At 44.3% G+C, this 19,617-nt stretch overlaps 1 protein-coding gene across 1 annotated transcript; it reads left to right on the top strand.

Moving 5' to 3' along the window:
* Positions 1-1,341: 1,341 nt before the first annotated feature.
* Positions 1,342-18,622, top strand: LOC139561364 (rho guanine nucleotide exchange factor 15-like). Its single transcript, XM_071378395.1, has 16 exons — positions 1,342-1,659; positions 4,292-4,824; positions 7,840-8,613; positions 8,728-8,779; positions 9,101-9,141; positions 9,359-9,654; positions 10,555-10,715; positions 10,955-11,107; positions 11,388-11,517; positions 11,693-11,767; positions 12,221-12,313; positions 12,511-12,665; positions 12,866-13,033; positions 15,462-15,547; positions 15,753-15,857; positions 16,151-18,622. Exons 2-16 carry the CDS (start codon positions 4,395-4,397, stop codon positions 16,318-16,320), a joined length of 2,889 nt encoding a protein of 962 aa, XP_071234496.1. The 5' UTR covers positions 1,342-1,659; positions 4,292-4,394; the 3' UTR covers positions 16,321-18,622.
* Positions 18,623-19,617: the final 995 nt, after the last annotated feature.

Here is a 19,617-nt window from a genome sequence, read left to right as displayed (position 1 = left end):
AGGAGTTTAGGTCTCAAGTGTGACAGTGTGCCTCAGGCAATCGTTCAGGCAGAAATAATCATAAGTGACGTTTAACCATAGTATATAATGAGATGGTTAGGGCTGTGACCATACCAGTATCACAATATTTCTTCCATGTCAAAAATGAAACACAAAGCAGACCAAACTCTTTGGTCCTTTAAAAACCTGATGTATGTAAAATATTGTGTGCTAGAGCATGGAAAATAAATACATGTGACTCTAGATGACGACATAATGACGCTTGTTTCCAACAAATAACTTAAATCCGGTTCCTGTTTTGTTTTCCTGCCACGATACCAACGAGTATCGCAATACTGATATCGTCCCGGCCCTAGAGATCATCAGAGGGTAGTCAGTCAACAACTACAGTGCTGACTGTACCCACAAAACGTGTATAGGAGAAAGAAGGAAGGAAGAGATGAGATGAGTGTTAGATGTTGGACTGGTGGCAGCCGGATGGGAACGGAAGCAGCAGCACCGTGTCAGAAGTTTATAGAATCTGTCAAACTGAAAGACTCCAAATATGTCAGGTAATGCAGTAGCTATGTCGGACATTTCTGCTATCATCATGCCGTAAGCATTTCCCTCTAAAATCATCTTCTTCCTCTCTCAAGAGACCCCATGCCGCCTATACATTGGGTAAATCCATTTGAATTCAATCACTTTTTGACAGCACCCCTTTTGATTTGAATGAAACCTTCCATACATATTTGCCCATTGTAGAAGTGCTCAGAAAGTAACTTTTTGGACCTGAAAGCCAAGACTGTCAAGAGATAAAGGTGCTCAAAGTTGAAACATTTTGCGTACCCCATCATACCATGAGACATCCATGTCTTCATCACTGGAAAAGATAAACAGTGGAGATGTCAACCCTCCATAGGAAACCTATTGAAATCATAGAGATATAGATCATAGAATAGACATTACCATTTAATTTGACATTCGACGGTGGGTGGACCGGCGGTCATCTTTGTGGCAGTAATTTGAAGTTAACATTTCAATTGCAGTGGTCTGAAGGGATAGGTCCATTCTATGAATTCTATTTCTATGATTGAAATGCCACCCACCCTGTATTCAAGAGCATGTTGTGCGTCAACCGATGGCGGTGTTTTGGCATTCGGGTCCAAAAAGTCGCTTTCTGACCACTTCTTCCAAACAGGTAATTAAAGTCTTGTTTAAATTCAAAAGGGATTCTGTCAAAAAGTGATTGACTTCAAATGGATTTACCCCCATTCTTTTGTACAAGGCTGAGTAACTGTTCATACAAGTAAAACAACCACACCACGTCACAAACCTGTCTGACTAGCCGGTGCTGTTTTGAGAAAAAGCTTCAACAGAAAGACTAAGTCAGAGAAAAACACTGAGGATACTGCATTGTTGAAATTGTTAAAGACGGAACACCCTCCATCTGCAATACAATCTTAAAATTCAGGATGTTGTAGTTGCCGATATAGATATTTCCTGAATGGATTTGATGTCTTTATAGAGGAAGGTGCAGTAATCTGAGCAGCGTAGTCAGGTATTTGCATATTTGTGCAGTCAGTGCATCTATATCATTACAGCCTAATTTTTCAAAATGATGGACAACTGGATTAATACCTCAAACTGACTGGAATTGACTCCCAACCATGCATACAGGTGAGCCATTGGAATCTTTACAAATGTACGATCTCAATTCTCAACTGATCTCATTTCTGAAGTTACAGAGAGCAAAGCAATAACCTCCTTATAGAGAAGCTTTACTACATAGGCTGATGATAAATCATTGCTATGGTGACTAACCTAACCTCTCTTTCGGTTTAATATTGCAACATCTGTGGCTAACTCATCCGAAGTATATGCTGGATAAAAACCGAGGCTAATGTCTAATTTTGAATGACCTCTCAATGAAATTCATCATTTGTTCGTGACATCATCGTTTTCCATTTTTATAGAATGTAGGAAATCAAATGGTGGTATAAATCCCGTCCGCTGTTTTGTATGAATGTAGTGACTGTAACGAATCTAGTCTCAGTGCAACAAAGGAGTTCTTACTGTAACTTACTACTTGTGGTCGAGCTAGGTTCAGAGTGGAAATGTAATGTGTTGTTACTGGCCAAAGCACATGACCACATGATCCATTCCAAAACAGTACAGAAATGTCCCTGTTTCCAATCTTTTCCCATTTCCCCTCTCCCTCTATCTCTCTTTCACTTTCACTTGCTCTCCCTTTCTCTGCCTCTCTTTACCTTTCTCACCTGCTCTCTCTCTCTCTCTCTCTCTCTCTCTCTCTCTCTCTCTCTCTCTCTCTCTCTCTCTCTCTCTCTCTCTCTCTCTCTCTCTCTCTCTCTCTCTCTCTCTCTCTGTTGCTCATTAAAGAGATTCTCCAGTACTTTTGTATACTTTTTAGCCAGTAGTTCTTAAAGTAGTGCTCACAAGCCAAAAGTGGTCCCTGAAAAGTGCATACTGCGTCACATATGTGCTGACGTGCACCAAGTCATTACTCTCTCTCACTCTGTTGTGGATGCATCATGGCTCCCGAGTGGAGCAGCGGTCTAAGACACTGCATCTCAGTGCTAGAAGCGTCACTACAGACACCCTGGTTCGAATCCAGGCTGTATCACGGCCGTGATTGGGAGTCCCATAGGGCGGCGCACAATTGGCCCAGCGTCGTCCGGGTTTGGCTGGTGTAGGCTGGCATTGTAAATAAGAAACTCACTTGCCTAGTTAAATCAAAAGTGAAATATGCATCTTGCTTGCTGTCACGCATATGGCGAGGGGCTGAAGCTCATTGGTTGACCTCAAATTGCTAGGGGGCTGGCACACATGGAGGAACATGTAGAAAAATAGTTGCTTTCAAACTAGGGATATTGAGGTAAAACAGTAATTCTGCTCATAGATTATACATGTATGAACTACACATTGACACATCCAGCCCAAAGCGGGAGGTTTAGAAAATCCTTATTAGTCACCAAGTTCCAGATCATGATTTCGATGGGTGAATGGACTCCGGCATTAAGGAGATGTTATTGTTGAGTTGCCTATCGTTAAACCTACTTAAGTAACCTCTGTTGTCAGAGAGTTGAAAACTGTACAATTTTTATAGTTCAAGGTGGCATACTTGTAAGATAAAACTGTGTTGAAATACTGTAACTCATATTTGCAGTTTAGGCTGTAGACAGAGTATTAGTATAGGAGGTGTGGTCATCAACTATTAATACCTAGGGGGGTATGTCACTCACTGAATTTGCTGGGTTGCTCTCTCTCTCTCTCTCCCTCTCGCACGCGCACATGCCCCCCCCCCCCCCCCCCCCCCCCATAGGATAATAACTACATGTCTGGGCCAGTCCTGAAACTGATGAAATTGGGAACAACAAGTAGGCCTACAGGCCAGGGGATATCAAGTCAGTTGTACAACTGAATGCATTTAACCAAAATGTGTCTTCTGCATTTAACCCAACCCCTCTGGATTGGAGAGGTGCAGGGGCCTGTCTTAATTGACATCATCAGCACCCAGGGAGCAGCTGTTCTTGGGGGTAACTGCCTTGCTCAAGGGCAGAACAGCAGATTGTTCCACCGTGCTGGCTCAGGGATTCAAACCAGCAACCAATCAGTACTGGCAGGGCACTCTTAACAGCTAGGCTACCTGCCGCCAAGGGAAGCAAGATATACGGATCCCTACAATCGTGACAATGTTGCCTCCTTTTGCATTTTATAATGCCAAGCTGTCCTATAGCTTTATCATCATTCCTCAGCTGCTTTCTCAGAGTGATAGTTATTGCTCAATCCTATGGGTGCGGTAGGTGTAGAATTTTCTGGAATTCAACCTGTTGTGAATGTGTCTCGGAAGGTGTGCCTCTTTCAAGTCCAAGTATTCATTCGTTTCTTTAACTTGAGGATCTTTTCTGCAGCTACAGAGAAATACTTATAAGAGGATTAACACATAATTGCAGAATGACGCTCTGTGTGTATGAAAAGTTGTATTGCTGTCATATTGAATTCATACAATGGTTGTCTTGCCGCACATCATATTTCTTGTTTCTAGTTTTGGATTATTATCTGTGTAATTGTTTGACATTTTTACCGCACCGTTAGAAGCTAGTAACACAAACATTTCGCTGCACCCGCTATAACATCTGATAAACTGTGACCAATAAACTTTGACCTGATTTGATATCGTACCTGAGAACAAAATAAAACAGTATAATGACACTAGTAATGAGAAACTCTGTCAGACTGCCATCATTCAGATTGGCTGTATTCAGACTTTCTCTCTCTCTTTCCTCTTCAGGTGATAATGACATGCCCAAACTGACCCCTTGACTTGACCTCTGATAGGTCAGGGCTCAGATTGGAATACCCCCAAAAATACAGACCAGTCCAAACCCCTCAACATGTCTTTCCCGGAACACTTCACGTCCCCCTTACCCCCCAGACCAGAAGCCAAACCCCGGCCCCCGATCTCTAGAAAACCCCCTTCCTCCAACGGAGCCCCCTCCACCCCCTCCCAGCTCGGAGAGATGGGCAGCACAGCCCACAATTCGGGGGGGAAAGTCAACAGCATTGTGAGTAAGTTCAGCCACCCAGAGACTACACCAACCACCAGTGGAGATGCTACACTAACCACCAATCCAACTCTCCGTACCCGGGTGCCCAGGAGGGCCCCCACAGTCAAACCCAAACCGACCCGGCCCTCCGTCCAGCAGTCTGAGGGTCTAGACCAGGCTCCTCCACTGCCCATGAATAGGAGCCGGATCCTGCGGCAGGCCAAAAGAGAGACCCCTGGAGGAGAGGAGGGAAATGGCATCACAGTCAGTCGATCAGGTAGAGTCAGTCAGTATATCAATCAATGAATTAATCAATATTCATTTGTATGAGTCCTCTCACAAAAATATGTTATGGTAGGGACTGATAATTTGTTAGCATTACCAATGTAGCCTACATTTCTACAAGGCAAGCATTACGGAGAGAGAGCTACAAAATGAACTGTATTTTTTCCAAATGAGCTATCCCATGGGTGTTCATTAATCAAGCGTTGTCAAGCAACACAGTAACACATGACATAATCACTTTCAAAACATATCATCCGAAAGCATTAACAATATTCCCAGCCCAACCCCACAAGCTAGACCTGGGGTGGCAGGTTAACAAAACAACATGTTTGGAATTTGAATGGAACAATCATTGACAGGTTTCATGTACCTCTACACATTTCTTTGTCAGTTTGACGTTTACCATATGCAGCAAACGTCACCGTATGTCACATGCGAGTGCAGTATGTGCGGTATGTTCCTTTGAGAGCGGAATCTCTGCTCGTGTGTGTTGCCTAGTCCCTGAGGCCGTGAGGGTGACACCTGTTTTCACCTAACCTAGAGACAGACGGGTGTGGCTAGAACACGTGATCTAACTACCCTAACAGACAGAAGCACCCGTACACAGTAGGGAAACACAGCTAGCTCTGTATAGGTAATACAGGTCTACTGAAACAGACTGGCTGTACTCCAACACACTCTGGGACGAGAAGCGTGTGTGTGTGTGTGTGTGTGTGTGTGTGTGTGTGTGTGTGTGTGTGTGTGTGTGTGTGTGTGTGTGTGTGTGTGTGTGTGTGTGTGTGTGTGTGTGTGTGTGTGTGTGTGTGTGTGTGTGTGTGTGTGTGAGAGAGAGAGAGAGAGAGAGACAGAGAGAGAGAAACGGTACAGAGAGGAGGAGAGAGGTTACGTAGAGATGTCGAAGAGGCATAAAGCGACAGAAGAAGAGGAGAGAGCGCGAGAGGAGATGAGAGAGAGGGAGAGAGCCAGAGAGCTCCCTGTCTAGAGATAGGCAATAAAGAAAAGACACGAAGAGAGTCTCACTGTAGCTACTGTAGCAGAGAGAGAGAGAATAGAGGAGCTGAGAGCATTTCTGACTACAGAGAGAGAAACGGTACAGACATCAGGATGGAGTAGCATTTTTGGCTGTTACCTGTTAGTATTAGATGCTCGAAGAGGCATAAAGCGACATGATAATGCTTCCCTAAGTTTAGCTGAGAGAGCGCGAGACTGTGTAATATGAAAATGAGAATGTTGCAGATGTTAATTTGGCTAAGAAAACAAACCCACACACACACATCGGTTTTCTATCGTTGTGGGGACCAAATCATTTATTCCCATTCAAAATCCTATTTTCCCTAACCCTTAACCTTAACCCCAAACGCCTAAACCTAACCCTAACCCTAATTGTAACCCTAACTCTAAACCTAACGCCTAAAATATACTTTTTCCTTGTGGGTACCGGCGTCCCACTTTTCCTTGCTTTACTATCCTTGTGAGGACTTCTGGTCCCCTCAAAGATAGTTCACCAAAACACACACATTCCCAAGTAATAATATATGCCATTTAGCAGACACTGTTATCCAACACGACTTAGTCATGCACGCATACATACATTTTACCTATGGGTGGCCCTGGGAATCAAACCCACAACCCTGGAGGTGGAAGTACTATGCTCTACCAGCTGAGCCAGACAGGACCACGTGACATAATTTCACTAATCTCTTAAACTATGCTATGACACGGTCATCAGACTGCTTCTACCACGTCAATCTTTACTGTTAAGGCACTGGAGACTTCCTTTATTCGCTCTCTTCTGTCATAATGCATTCCTTTTGTGAGTGTCACGCCCTGGCCTTAGTATTCTTTGTTTTCTTAATTATTTTGGTTAGGTCAGGGTGTGACATGGGGAATGTATGTGGTTTTTTGTAGTGTCTAGGGTGGTTGTAAGGTTTAGGGGGTTTATTAGAGTAGTTGGGTTTATGTTTAGTATAGTAGTCTAGCTGTGTCTATGGTTGAGTGTAGGTATCTAGGAAAGTCTATGGTTGCCTGAATTGGGTCTCAATTAGAGACAGCTGGTTATTGTTGTCTCTGATTGGGAGCCATATTTAAGGCAACCATAGGCTTTAGCTGGTTGTGGGGAATTGTCTATGTTGAACGTTTGTAGCCTGTGTGTGCACTACGTTTATAGCTTCACGGTCGTTTTTTTGTATAGTTTGTAATAGTGTTTCGTTTCATGTTCATCTTCGTAGTAAAAAAATAAAAGAAGATGGCTTATTTTCCACATGCTGCGTTTTGGTCCGTCTCTCCTCCACACGATCGTGACAGTGAGGCCTAAGGTTTAAAGGAAAACTCCACCCAAAAACTATCTTTTGATATTTGTTTCATTAATCCATTGTTGATATAGTCCCAAAAATGTTTTGCTTGTCAGCACTCAAGTTTTCAAGATATGTAACTTTCAAAATACAGAAATCATCCCTGTATGATGCATTTTGTATCATATGATGCTGCATATGATGCAAAAGACATCATATGGGGATGTCTGTATTTTGAAATGTACATATCTTGAAAACGTGTGGGACTATGTCAACAATGGACTAATGAAACAAATATCAAAATAAAATGTTGGGGTGGTGTTTTCATTTGTTACCTTTCCATAGAGAACTGAGGTCAATCAGGACACAGAAAGAGAAACACACACACACACACATGCACACACACGTGAAAGTGATGTGCCCTGCTTTCATATAATTCAGATGTAGGAACATTCTAGGCAGGAAGCAACACATTCACAGTGATCAGTGAACGCCATAAAGGGTTTAAGTCTACCAAGGTTCAAGGGTCAACAGAGAAAGTGATCCTTAGTTCCTTTTAACAATAAAGCCAAACAAAACAAATCCAAATAATTATTCTGATGCTTTGCTAATTTCCCATTACTGGAAATATCTAAGCAAACACGTGGCAGTGGATGTAAAAAGTGATGGTATGTTAATGCTATGTTAGTGATATGTGTCCCTCCTTCTCCCATCAGCACCTGGCGGAAAGGAGGAAGAGCGAAAGCTGATTGGAGGAGTGGAAGCAGAGGCGGAGCACAGTTCAGACACGCCCCTTAACCCATGCTTCGACTGGGAATGCAGCTGTGCTTGCCACATCCACATGCCCGGCATGAAGCTGGTATGGGTGCCCATCGATGAGGACGAGGAAGAAGATGAAAAGGAGGAGGAGATTAAGCTGGAGGCGGAAACGGAGGAGGAAGAGAGTGGAGGGGAGGGGACCTCCTTGGCTATAAAACCCCCCCCCATCCCCCCTAAACAAACCCAAACTTTCCCAAGCCATTTTAAAGTTTCCGTAGAGGAGGAAGAGTCTATATATGAAACTACTCTACTAATGGTGGATCCAACACCTAGAAAGATCTGTCAGGAACTGGACATTCCCCTTATCAAGGTTCAGAAACCTGTCCATTGGTCAAAACTGTCCTCCAGCAACTCGGAGGACAACACTTCGGTCCAGTCCGATTTGGACCCATCCCAAACCCAGACTACTGAGGATGCCCCCGTGGCTATCCCACCTCGGGTACCTCTCGCCCAGGACAAGTCCAAAACACCCGGCCACAACCTCATGCCCATTCCCAGGGGGGGTATCGCCTTGCCCCAGCCCACCGCGGAGGAGTGGCGCTCCCTGCGCCCCTCACCCCCCAATCCTTCCGCCAGTCCCATAGTTCTCCACCGGGCGGGCTACAGCGTCCCCCCACCTCAGCCCCCCAAGACAGGCATCTCCGTCCATTCCATCAAGCAAGCTATAAAAGGTCGCTATAAAAGTAAACAAGCAATAAACCTGTTTTCTGACATCTTTTATAGTGAGACGTCATACAATAGAAAAAGGTACTGTATATTGTTCATGCTTTTGTGTCTCCCTCCAGAAGAAGAGGAGGATGGAAGCGCTGAAGGAGAGGAGGACACAGAAGAAGACAGGTAAGCTCACTCATCCCTGATGTTCTTCTATTTCTTCTTATGTCTCTTCTGATGACCTCCATATTTCCTGTTGTACTCTCATCTCCCATGTCTTGTTTTGGCCCTGTTGAAAATCTTCCTTCCTTCCTGTAAGTGACCACAGATCAGAGAGGGTTGGATTGGTGTAGGTGATAGGGTTTCACTTATCCAATCACTTACCAGTGATTACCGGAAGGAAGCATATTTGAAGTGTTAGAACCAGACCTATTTCTCACTCATTCATTGTCCAGCTCAGTCAGTTATATAACACCCTGCTCTTCTTCTTCCCGGTGCCCCTCTCAGGAGAGGATACTTTATTGGCTGGGAGTCCAGACAGCTGGATGGTATGGATACCTGACACCCCTGACACAACCAAAAAGCACCCAAAATATCAGTCACGCATGAATCAGGTTACAGAACTATAGGTGTAACATTAGACCAAAGGAACAGAGCATTCTTGGTCCATCATCATTGTTTGAGGGTCACCCATAGAGTAATACCACACATATTTAAACCTCATCCTTTTTTAGAGTGTTTGACCTTTGCCCTTTGACCCCTCAGTGCCTCTGTACCAGACGTACCGTGCTACCGTCATCCACAAGGAGATCCGGCGCCAGACGGTGTGCCGCAACATCAGCAAGACCAGCGCTGACTACCACATGGACTGGACCGCACGCCGGGGTGGAGTGGGCATGGGGTCGGGCGGCGTGGGGGCGGTGGGCAATGGCAATGGGGCACCCAGTGCTACTATTCCGTTGCCCACCCCCGGCCAGAGCACCCTATGGCAGGACCTACCAGAAGTACGGAAAAGTGGGGTGCTGGAGACCCTCAGCCCTGCACAGTGCAAGTACCAGGAGGTGAGGGGGGGAGAATAGGAGTCGAGGGGGAAATAGGAGGGGAGGGGGGATTGGAGGGCAGGGGGGAGAATAGGAGGGGAGAGGGGGGAGAATAGGAGGGGGGGGGGGTTAGGAGGTGATGGGGGTTAGGAGGGGAGATGGGGAGAATAGGAAAGGGGGGGGGATAGGAGAGGAGGGGGGAGAATAGGAGGGGGGGATGAGAATAGAGAAGCAAACTCAATTTAGGGCTCAGTTTTTCATGGTTAACGGCATGGCTGCCGGAACATGGGTGTTTTAACATAAACAGGCGTATCAACAGAAGTGGGTATATAAAAAGCAAACAACTCATTTGCCGCATTTGTTGCCACTCAAGGCAGTTTTGCGTGGCTGCAACTGTGAGAGCAATTTAGCTAAGCCTAACCCTAACCCTTTTCCTAACCTTAACCTCATTCTCCTAACCTGTTACATTAACCTGCTACTTGAATTATCCTAACCTGCTACGTTAGTTCTCGTAACCTGCTACGTAAAAACAAAGCATCAATCCTGAAAAAGCATCAGTATCACCACACAGGAACTGAACAATGAAAATGCGTTAAGAAACGAAAAACAACACAGCTCAATCAAAACCATCTAACCAATCAGTTACACCATTTGCTGATGATCCACCCACTTATTTTGCCCTGCCCACTTTCAGACACATTCCACATATGCAGATACCCATACTCAGATACCCATACAGGTATCAAGTAAAGCGAATTATTGATATTTTAGTTGACTAAATTTCCCCTCAATGGACTGAATGTCTGCAGTTACCATCAATTGTAAATTCAGTACAGAAATGTGGCCATAGTAATCAGTCCATATTGTATGTCTTGGGATATTTCAGTGACAGGTTGATTGTACTTGTCTCTCTCCCCTCAGAGTATGTTTGAGGTGTTGACATCTGAAGCGTCGTACGTGCGTTCCCTACGCGTTCTCAATGAACACTTCCTGGAATCCCGGGAGCTGGAGGAGGTGCTGATCATCCGGGACAGGAAGACTCTCTTCTCCAATGTCCTGCGAGTCCTGGAGGTCAGCGAGAGGTGAGAGAGAGGGAGGAATGGAGGGATGGCTAGAGAGTGGTACTTGGCTAAAACAGTGGGGAGTCAGAGTAAGGAAGGAGTGATGACTTGACTCAGCAGCATGTGGAGGGTTTTGTTGTTGCCCAACTTTAATATGAATAACAATGTTCCTCCCTCACTGTTTCGTTGTGTTATTAAACCCCTTAATGGAAATCAACCATAAACTTTGACCTTTCTAACCCCCCCCCCCCCCCCATTAGTTTTCTGATGGCCCTGGAGAAGCGTAAGGAAGAGAGTCTGGTGTTCTCCGACATCTGTGACATCATCCATTTCCATGCTCAGCACAACTTCCCGGTCTACATCGACTACATCCGCAACCAAATCTACCAGGATAAGACTTACACCTCCCTCATGTAAGACTGGCTTCATTACTGGGTCTAACAGGTAGAGTTTCAAAATGTTGGTAATTTCACCCAAAATTCCCTGATTTTCCTGAAATCCCTGTTGGAGGATTCCCGGATTTTCTGCTTACTCCATCCTGATTCCAGGAATCTTCCAACTGGAATTTTTGGAAAACTTTGGAATTTTTGGAACGTTACCAGAATTCTGCAAACCTACTCAGAGGCCTCTTGGTCTGACAATTGATTCAACCAGAGGAGGAGGGGGTCCTGAATGATGTGTTTGTCCCCACAGGAAAACCAATGTGGACTTTGCCACGGTCATCACCCGTCTGCAGGAGTCTCCTCAGTGTCAGAGGCTGCCATTCATGTCCTTCCTGCTGCTGCCCTTCCAGCGAATCACACGCATCAAGATACTCATCGAGGTGAGGGGCATCATGGTAACTGTAGTTGTTGTGTGCCGCTGTGATGTGGACTACAAGGGAGTGTGATCGTGGGGAAAAGCGTTAAACCTTATGATTTTATACTTTTTTTGTTTGTCTTATTTTTTGTTTGTCTTGTATAACATGGCTTGCTGTTGTTGTGGCTGTTGTTTATCAGAACATCCTGAAGAGAACAAATGAAGGGACGAAAGAAGAGCAGACTGCCTCCAACGCCTTGGACTCTGTTTCTAAGGTAACCTAACCTTTCCTCTTTCCATCCATCCGTCTGCCCGTCCACAGACATTCTGACTGTTCCATTCTAAAGCAGTGTTCCACACCAGTCTGGAATATGGAACAATGACGTCAGTCCCCTGGTCTTTAGTGTGGGATTGATATCCTATTGTGTCACTGCAGACAATATGACCAAGTACAGGAGAGAGAGATAAAGACTGTCTGTCACTGGAGTACCAGCTAATGTTATTCAAGTAGAGGGGGGACCTCTTGAAAAAGAGAGGTCTTGATACACTTGTGAAATAGAGGAACATGGATTTTCATGAAATGAGAGAAGGGTTATGTGGATTGTTCCACATGTCTGTGTGAAAGGAAAAGTGGAGGAGCTGCCAAGAGGTCTCTTGCATTCAGTCTCTTGTTCTTTTTCTCACACAATTTCTCTTTCTGTCTTCCTCTTTCTATCCCTCTCTCTCAGATCATAGAGGAGTGCAACACCCAGGTGGGAAAGATGAAACAGGTGGAAGAGCTGATCCACCTCTCCAAGACGCTGGAGTTTGACAAGCTCAAGGTAATCAATGAATCAGTCAGTCAGTTAATTCAACACCCAAATACACTAGAAACCTATCCTTTCCGCTTGATTCTTATACATTTCTCTATCTCTCTTTCTACCCCCCCTCTCTCAATCTATCCCCCTTCTCCCTCTCTCTTTCTCCACCTCTCTCTCCATCTATCCTCCCCAACTCTCTCTCCCTCCCTCTCTATCAGGCCATCCCCATCATTTCCCAAACCCGTGTCTTGGAGAAGCGTGGGGAGTTACAGGAGATGGCCAAAGGGAACACCCTTTTCAACCTGGGTCACAAGTTCACCCCCGTCTACCTCTTCCTCTTCAACGACCTGCTCATCATCGCCACCAAGAAGGGGTGAGTCCCCCATATGGTGTTCATAAGGCTTTATGAAGCCTTTATAAACCTTCCTAAGGCCTTTATCCCTCACTAATGCTTCACAAATCATTTATAAGCAAATGTTGTGCTAGAGTAGAGGATGGCTCTACATTCATACATTCTAGGACTCGTCTTAGACTGCCTTCAATGTGTTTGGTTCCTCCTCTCATCCCTGTTAGTTCAGAGCGTTTCGTGGTGTTGGACCACGCCCACCGCACCCTGGTCCAGGTTGAGCCAATAGGAGACGACCAGGTCTCCAACCCTAGCTATGAACACTGCTTCTGTCTGACTCTACTGGAGAACCACCAGGGACGCATGATGGAGAGACTGATGAAGGCCCCTTCACAGTGAGCAGTACACACAGTGTGTGTGTGTGTGTGTGTGTGTGTGTGTGTGTGTGTGTGTGTGTGTGTGTGTGTGTGTGTGTGTGTGTGTGTGTGTGTGTGTGTGTGAGAGAGAGAAATAAATCCATGTGTACGTGTGTATAGTGCGTATGTTACACATAATACCCCATACTGAGAGAGAAACAGTACAGAAAGGCAGAGAGAGGTTACGTAGAGATGTTGAAGAGAGGCAGAAAGCGACAGAAGAAGAGGTAGAAAGCGCGAGAGGAAATGAAAGAGCATATGTCAGTCAGGTATACCATGGCAGCAGGTAGCCTAGCGGTTAGAGCATTGGGCCAGTAACTGAAAAGTCACTGGATCGAATACCCGAGCTAACAAGGTGAAAGTCTTTCGATGTGCCATTTAACCCTAATTTGCTCCGGGAGCATCGTACTACTATGGCTAACCTTGTAAAACAAATTTTTCTGAACCTATCTGGTGTATGTGACAATAAAAAACAACATACAGTGGGGAGAACAAGTATTTGATACACTGCCGATTTTGCAGGTTTTCCTACTTACAAAGCATGTAGAGGTCTGTAATTTTTTATCATAGGTACACTTCAACTGTGAGAGACGGAATCTAAAACAAAAATCCAGAAAATCACATTGTATGATTTTTAAGTAATTAATTTGCATTTTATTGCATGACATAAGTATTTGATACATCAGAAAAGCAGAACTTAATATTTGGTACAGAAACCTTTGTTTGCAATTACAGAGATCATACGTTTCCTGTAGTTCTTGACCAGGTTTGCACACACTGCAGCAGGGATTTTGGCCCACTCCTCCATACAGACCTTCTCCAGATCCTTCAGGTTTCGGGGCTGTCGCTGGGCAATACGGACTTTCAGCTCCCTCCAAAGATTTTCTATTGGTTTCAGGTCTGGAGACTGGCTAGGCCACTCCAGGACCTTGAGATGCTTCTTACGGAGCCACTCCTTAGTTGCCCTGGCTGTGTGTTTCGGGTCGTTGTCATGCTGGAAGACCCAGCCACGACCCATCTTCAATGCTCTTACTGAGGGAAGGAGGTTGTTGGCCAAGATCTCGCGATACATGGCCCCATCCATCCTCCCCTCAATACGGTGCAGTCGTCCTGTCCCCTTTGCAGAAAAGCGTCCCCAAAGAATGATGTTTCCACCTCCATGCTTCACGGTTGGGATGGTGTTCTTGGGGTTGTACTCCTCCTTCTTCTTCCCCCAAACACGGCGAGTGGAGTTTAGACCAAAAAGCTCTATTTTTGTCTCATCAGACCACATGACCTTCTCCCAATCCTCCTCTGGATCATCCAGATGGTCTTTGGCAAACTTCAGACGGGCCTGGACATGCGCTGGCTTGAGCAGGGGGACCTTGCGTGCGCTGCAGGATTTTAATCCATGACGGCGTAGTGTGTTACTAATGGTTTTCTTTGAGACTGTGGTCCCAGCTCTCTTCAGGTCATTGACCAGGTCCTGCCATGTAGTTCTGGGCTGATCCCTCACCTTCCTCATGATCATTGATGCCCCACGAGGTGAGATCTTGCATGGAGCCCGAGGGTGATTGACCGTCATCTTGAACTTCTTCCATTTTCTAATAATTGCGCCAACAGTTGTTGCCTTCTCACCAAGCTGCTTGCCTATTGTCCTGTAGCCCATCCCAGCCTTGTGCAGGTCTACAATTTTATCCCTGATGTCCTTACACAGCTCTCTGGTCTTGGCCATTGTGGAGAGGTTGGAGTCTGTTTGGTTGAGTGTGTGGACAGGTGTCTTTTATACAGGTAACGAGTTCAAACAGGTGCAGTTAATACAGGTAATGAGTGGAGAACAGGAGGGCTTCTTAAAGAAAAACTAACAGGTCTGTGAGAGCCGGAATTCTTACTGGTTGGTAGGTGATCAAATACTTATGTCATGCAATAAAATGCAAATGAATTACTTAAAAATCATACAATGTGATTTTCTGGATTTTTATTTTAGATTCCATCTCTCACAGTTGAAGTGTGATAAAAATTACAGAACTCTACATGCTTTGTAAGTAGGAAAATCGGGAAAATCGGCAGTGTATCAAATACTTGTTCTCCCCACTGTATATCATCAGGTTGGTGGCTAAAATTGTCTTCATTATGTAACACACTGCCAACAGATAATGATTAGCCTACAGTAGTCATCACAGGAATGCATTGTCAGCCCATAATGCTCACAAACACAAAGTCAATTACATACTCCAGTTAACACCAACATACCTGAGGTACGGGCAGACTAGGAGAACCGGTACAGTATTTTCCCTCAGTCATAAGTACACCTATTTTTGTTTACAGATGTGGTATTTGTGTGTGTGTGTCTATGGTCTGTTTCACATGTCCATTCTCTCTCCTTCTCTCTTCTTGCCTTTCTTTTCCCCTCATCCATTCATCTCAGGTCTGACCTGCACCGGTGGATAGCAGCGTTCCCTGACCCCATGAAACCTGATGGGGACAAGGAGGAGGTTGTCTATGAGGACTGGGGTGAGCGACTAGTTTAGCTTGGTGACACACACCCTATAATTAGCTGCAGTAAGTCCACTTGTAGTGACTGGGCTCGTTGCCAAATTCAACCATCAACACTGACATCTATCCTCAGTTTACCTTACATGGACACACTTTGTGCTATTTGCACTTGTGGTTTATAATTGTTTGGTTTGTTGATATTTAGTCTTGTCTCTGTCCTCAGACTGTCCTCAGGTGCAGTGTGTGGAGCAGTATGTTGCTCAGCAGGCTGATGAGCTCAACCTAGAAGCCACTGAGATCATCAACGTGGTGCGCAAGACCAACGAGGGTAAGACCCGGCAGGAAACTAATGTCCCGACCCGTGGTTAGTCCCGGTACTGGGTAGCGCTTTATTTTACAAATCAGAAAAAAATCATGTTTTACTTGATAAAATGATAACACAGTAATACATTAAACTCTCATCTTTCCCCCAACCCCCCTCTTTGTACGTCTTTATCCCGACAATTGTAATTCAACCCTGTACCTATTAGCAGTTTATTGATTTGTGATGTTGGTTATTTTGCATGATTTATATGTAAACATCCTATCTCCCTCTTCCTCCCCTTCCTCCCCTCCCTCTAGGTTGGTACGAGGGGATCCGTCTCTCCAACGGACAGAAGGGTTGGTTTCCTGTGGAGAACGCTGTAGAGATCACCAACGAGCATGTGCGGCGGCGGAACCTTCGAGAACGCTATCGGGTCATTCAGGCCGCCAGCATCGTCACCAACACCAAGGCCAAGACTACTCCGTAATGTTGATGGAACATCAGGAGAACATTGACAGAGACTCCGCAGAATGTCAGTCGAACGTTTACATAACGTCACTAGAACGTTGCTGGAACATTAAACTGGATAGGGGAGAGTGAACCAGTGCTTGCCATGCATGCTCCCCTGAAGAACTCTTAGCTGGAGACATAAGGAGCTTTTGGAGGAGCTCTATCTTATCAAATTGTTTGATTGGCATGTTTTGTTTTGTTCAAATTATTAATTTGTGAAGTTATGGGATAGTGTTTTTTTACGGAACTTTTAAGAACCAGGAAATGATATGTAGTTTGCCTAATGTTGAGAGAGCGACAGCGAGAGAGTGTGTGTGCGTGTGATAGTGTGTGTGTATGAACCTGCACCTAACCACACATTGCCAAAGGAAAGCCCCCATTGAAAAGTGCCCCTGCGACAATATGTGAGTCAGGTATACCATGGCAGCAGGTAGCCTAGTGGTTAGAGCGTTGGGACAGCAACCGAAAAGTCACTGGATCGAATACCTGAGCCAAAGTCTTTCAATGTGCCCTTGAGCGTGCCATTTAACCCTAATTTGCTCCGGGAGCATCGTACTACTATGGCTAACCCTGTAAAACACATTTCACTGAACCTATCTGGTGTATGTGACAATACAAAACAACATATATCATCAGGTTGGTGGCTAAAATTGTCTTCATTATGTAATACACTGCCAACAGACAATAATTAGCCTACAGTAGTCATCACAGGAATGCATTGACAGCCTATAATACTCACAAACACACAGTTAGTCACATACTCCAGTTAACACCAACATACCTGAGGTACGGGCAGACTAGGAGAACCGGCACAGTATTTTCCCTCAGAAATAAGTACACCTATTTTTTACAGATGTGGTATTTGTTTGTGTGTGTGTGTGCATGTCCTACTGTTGCGGTTTCTTAATCACTACAGGGTTGAATACATTTGACCGTCATTTTTGGACACAAAAAAGTAACAACTAAGTCATGTACATAATGTTGTAAACCTTGTCTGTGATTATTTTACTGCTAGAGTCGCAATATTGGTAACATAGAGCTGAAACATCTAGTTGAGTCCTACTCTAGTATTACGATACCATATGTGTATTAATTCTACAGCAGGCTTCATAGGTGTAAACTCTGTGGTAATTGCTCCACCTGATAGATTTGCTTAAATATTTTTTATTTTTTATTTTTTTAGTTAAGCAGGCATAAATGGAACTCAATTCCCCTTTGATGTATTTTTTCTCTCTATGCGTATTCTGACCGTGAACTTAAGCATGAGAATAGCATGATATTCACCTGCTACTTGTTTGGGGTAGACATCAACGAAATGAAGGTGTGGCGGAGGTATGTTTACAGATACGCAGTATTCTGACTTAGACTTAATTCCACCACCTTTACGTGCAAGGAAAGGTCGAGCAAACCTTTCGGTTCCAAGTGGGAGAAGCATCTACTTCATTTTTCTGATAGAAATAACAGCATTCATTTTTCTGATAGAAATAACAGCATTCTCCATGCACATGACGTATTGTGGCCCCTTTTCCGCAGTGAAGTAGGTTATAAAGAGCTGTGCCATTATTCAGAATGTTAATTGTATGCCCTCATAATGTGCGTGGATGAAATGGAGACCCAAGCTATAGGCTTCTGTACGGCAAACTTGTGAATGTTTTAGTTATATGCCAGAGCTTTTCTCCATTTTATTTTCCAAATTGTATCCTGTTAAATATTAGCCACTATCGGGAGACACCCGTCAGTACATCCATATACATCTGTCACTTTAGTGTTAGTTTCCTTCTATTTGTAACCTATTGATTCCTTCCATTCCATCTACCATTCATTCCTCAGTTATGTCCATGTAGTTGTTCCTGAGGGTTGCTAGCATTAGTGGATCATATAGACCCTTTTCCCCCCCGGATGCACGCGACTCTTGGCGGCAGTAAGAAAGCCATCACCATCTGCGCCCATTCATCATAGCCTAGATTTAAGGTTGTATTACTTCTAAACAAAATATAAGTTCTCATATGCTTACAATGATGTTTTGATTCTTGCTTGAACAGTAGCTAGGATTATATTTGGGTTGTGAGCTTTGCAAAATAACTATTTTGGATGCAGCGGTTGTTAGCTAGAATGCTAACGCTCATTGTTATAGGCTGTTGCAAAAATATAGCCAAAGAACCATTTTACTGGTTGAAGTTGGCCCAGCAACCTTTTTGTTACTGGCCCAACTCTCCTACCCGCCAGGCTACCTGCCTCCCCATTAAACATATTCAGTGTGTGCAAGGTAGACACACACCTGTAGAGCACATTACGCTCCTGCATTAGGTAAATCTGAATAACAACTACCAGGGTGCAAATTGCAGGGGCCCAGCTCCCCTGAATGAGACATTAGCTCCCCTAAATGCAAGTCAAACTTGGGGAGGTCTCTAAATAATGCTAATTTCACCATTCTTCTGTTTGTTTAAAATGTAGTGCTAAATATGTTTTACAGTGCTAAATATAACAAATTAAAGCTTCCATATGAAACAAACATCCCCACCTCTGTCATGGTTTAAAACATTTATTTCTGTTTTTATTTTATTCATAGGGGAGAATGCACATTAATATTACAATAATGTAACATCCATATAAAATATGCCAGGGTTAGCCAAAAGCTAATTGGCACCCGTAGTCCCAGGGCAGGTAAGGACAATTACACAGCCACACTACAAATACTCACACAAAAAAACACTAAATACAAATACATTACATCCAATAACATATCATTCTAACAACAACAACAATATCATCAACTGTCGTCTTACATATGAGGAGCCACAGATAACTCAGGTGTACAGGTTTGGATAGATTTGAGCCATGTTTTCAATTTCAGTTTAAAAGTGCAATAATCAGTGCAGTTTCTCAGGTCCATGGTCATTGTATTCAAGTATATTATAGCTCTAACAGAGAAGGTCGATTGACTGAGTTTACGGTGTCGGAAAGGGACAACGCAGTCACCTCTAGTTACTGCGCTTGTTATCCTGGAGGTGTTTTCCTTGAGCATGATATGCCGGCATAGAGGTGGAGGGGCAAGACCATGCAGGATCTGAAAGACAAGGCTTGCATCTACATTCTGCTTAAAGCTATCCAGACTAAATCAATTATGTTTGTGAATGACGTGACAATGGTGGTAACTGTTCGGTTTGTTACCAAAAATCTAAAGTGTTTGTTTGTGGAGTGATTCAACTGGTTTCAGAATGGAAGCTCCTGCTTGTGACCAGCATGTGAGGCAATATCTCAGATCATAGCATGC

The sequence above is a fragment of the Salvelinus alpinus genome, chromosome 31 (assembly GCF_045679555.1).
Source record: "Salvelinus alpinus chromosome 31, SLU_Salpinus.1, whole genome shotgun sequence".
Taxonomy (NCBI): domain Eukaryota; kingdom Metazoa; phylum Chordata; class Actinopteri; order Salmoniformes; family Salmonidae; genus Salvelinus; species Salvelinus alpinus.
This window is presented reverse-complemented; position numbering and strand designations above follow the sequence as displayed.

Excerpts from the sequence above, each read along its gene's own strand:
- LOC139561364 (XM_071378395.1), top strand. The coding sequence starts at position 4,395 with ATGTCTTTCCCGGAACACTTCACGTCCCCCTTACCCCCCAGACCAGAA. Across the intron at positions 8,614-8,727 it reads CATCAAGCAAGCTATAAAAG|AAGAAGAGGAGGATGGAAGC; the intron begins GTCGCTATAAAA and ends GTCTCCCTCCAG. Across the intron at positions 11,108-11,387 it reads AAGACTTACACCTCCCTCAT|GAAAACCAATGTGGACTTTG; the intron begins GTAAGACTGGCT and ends TTGTCCCCACAG.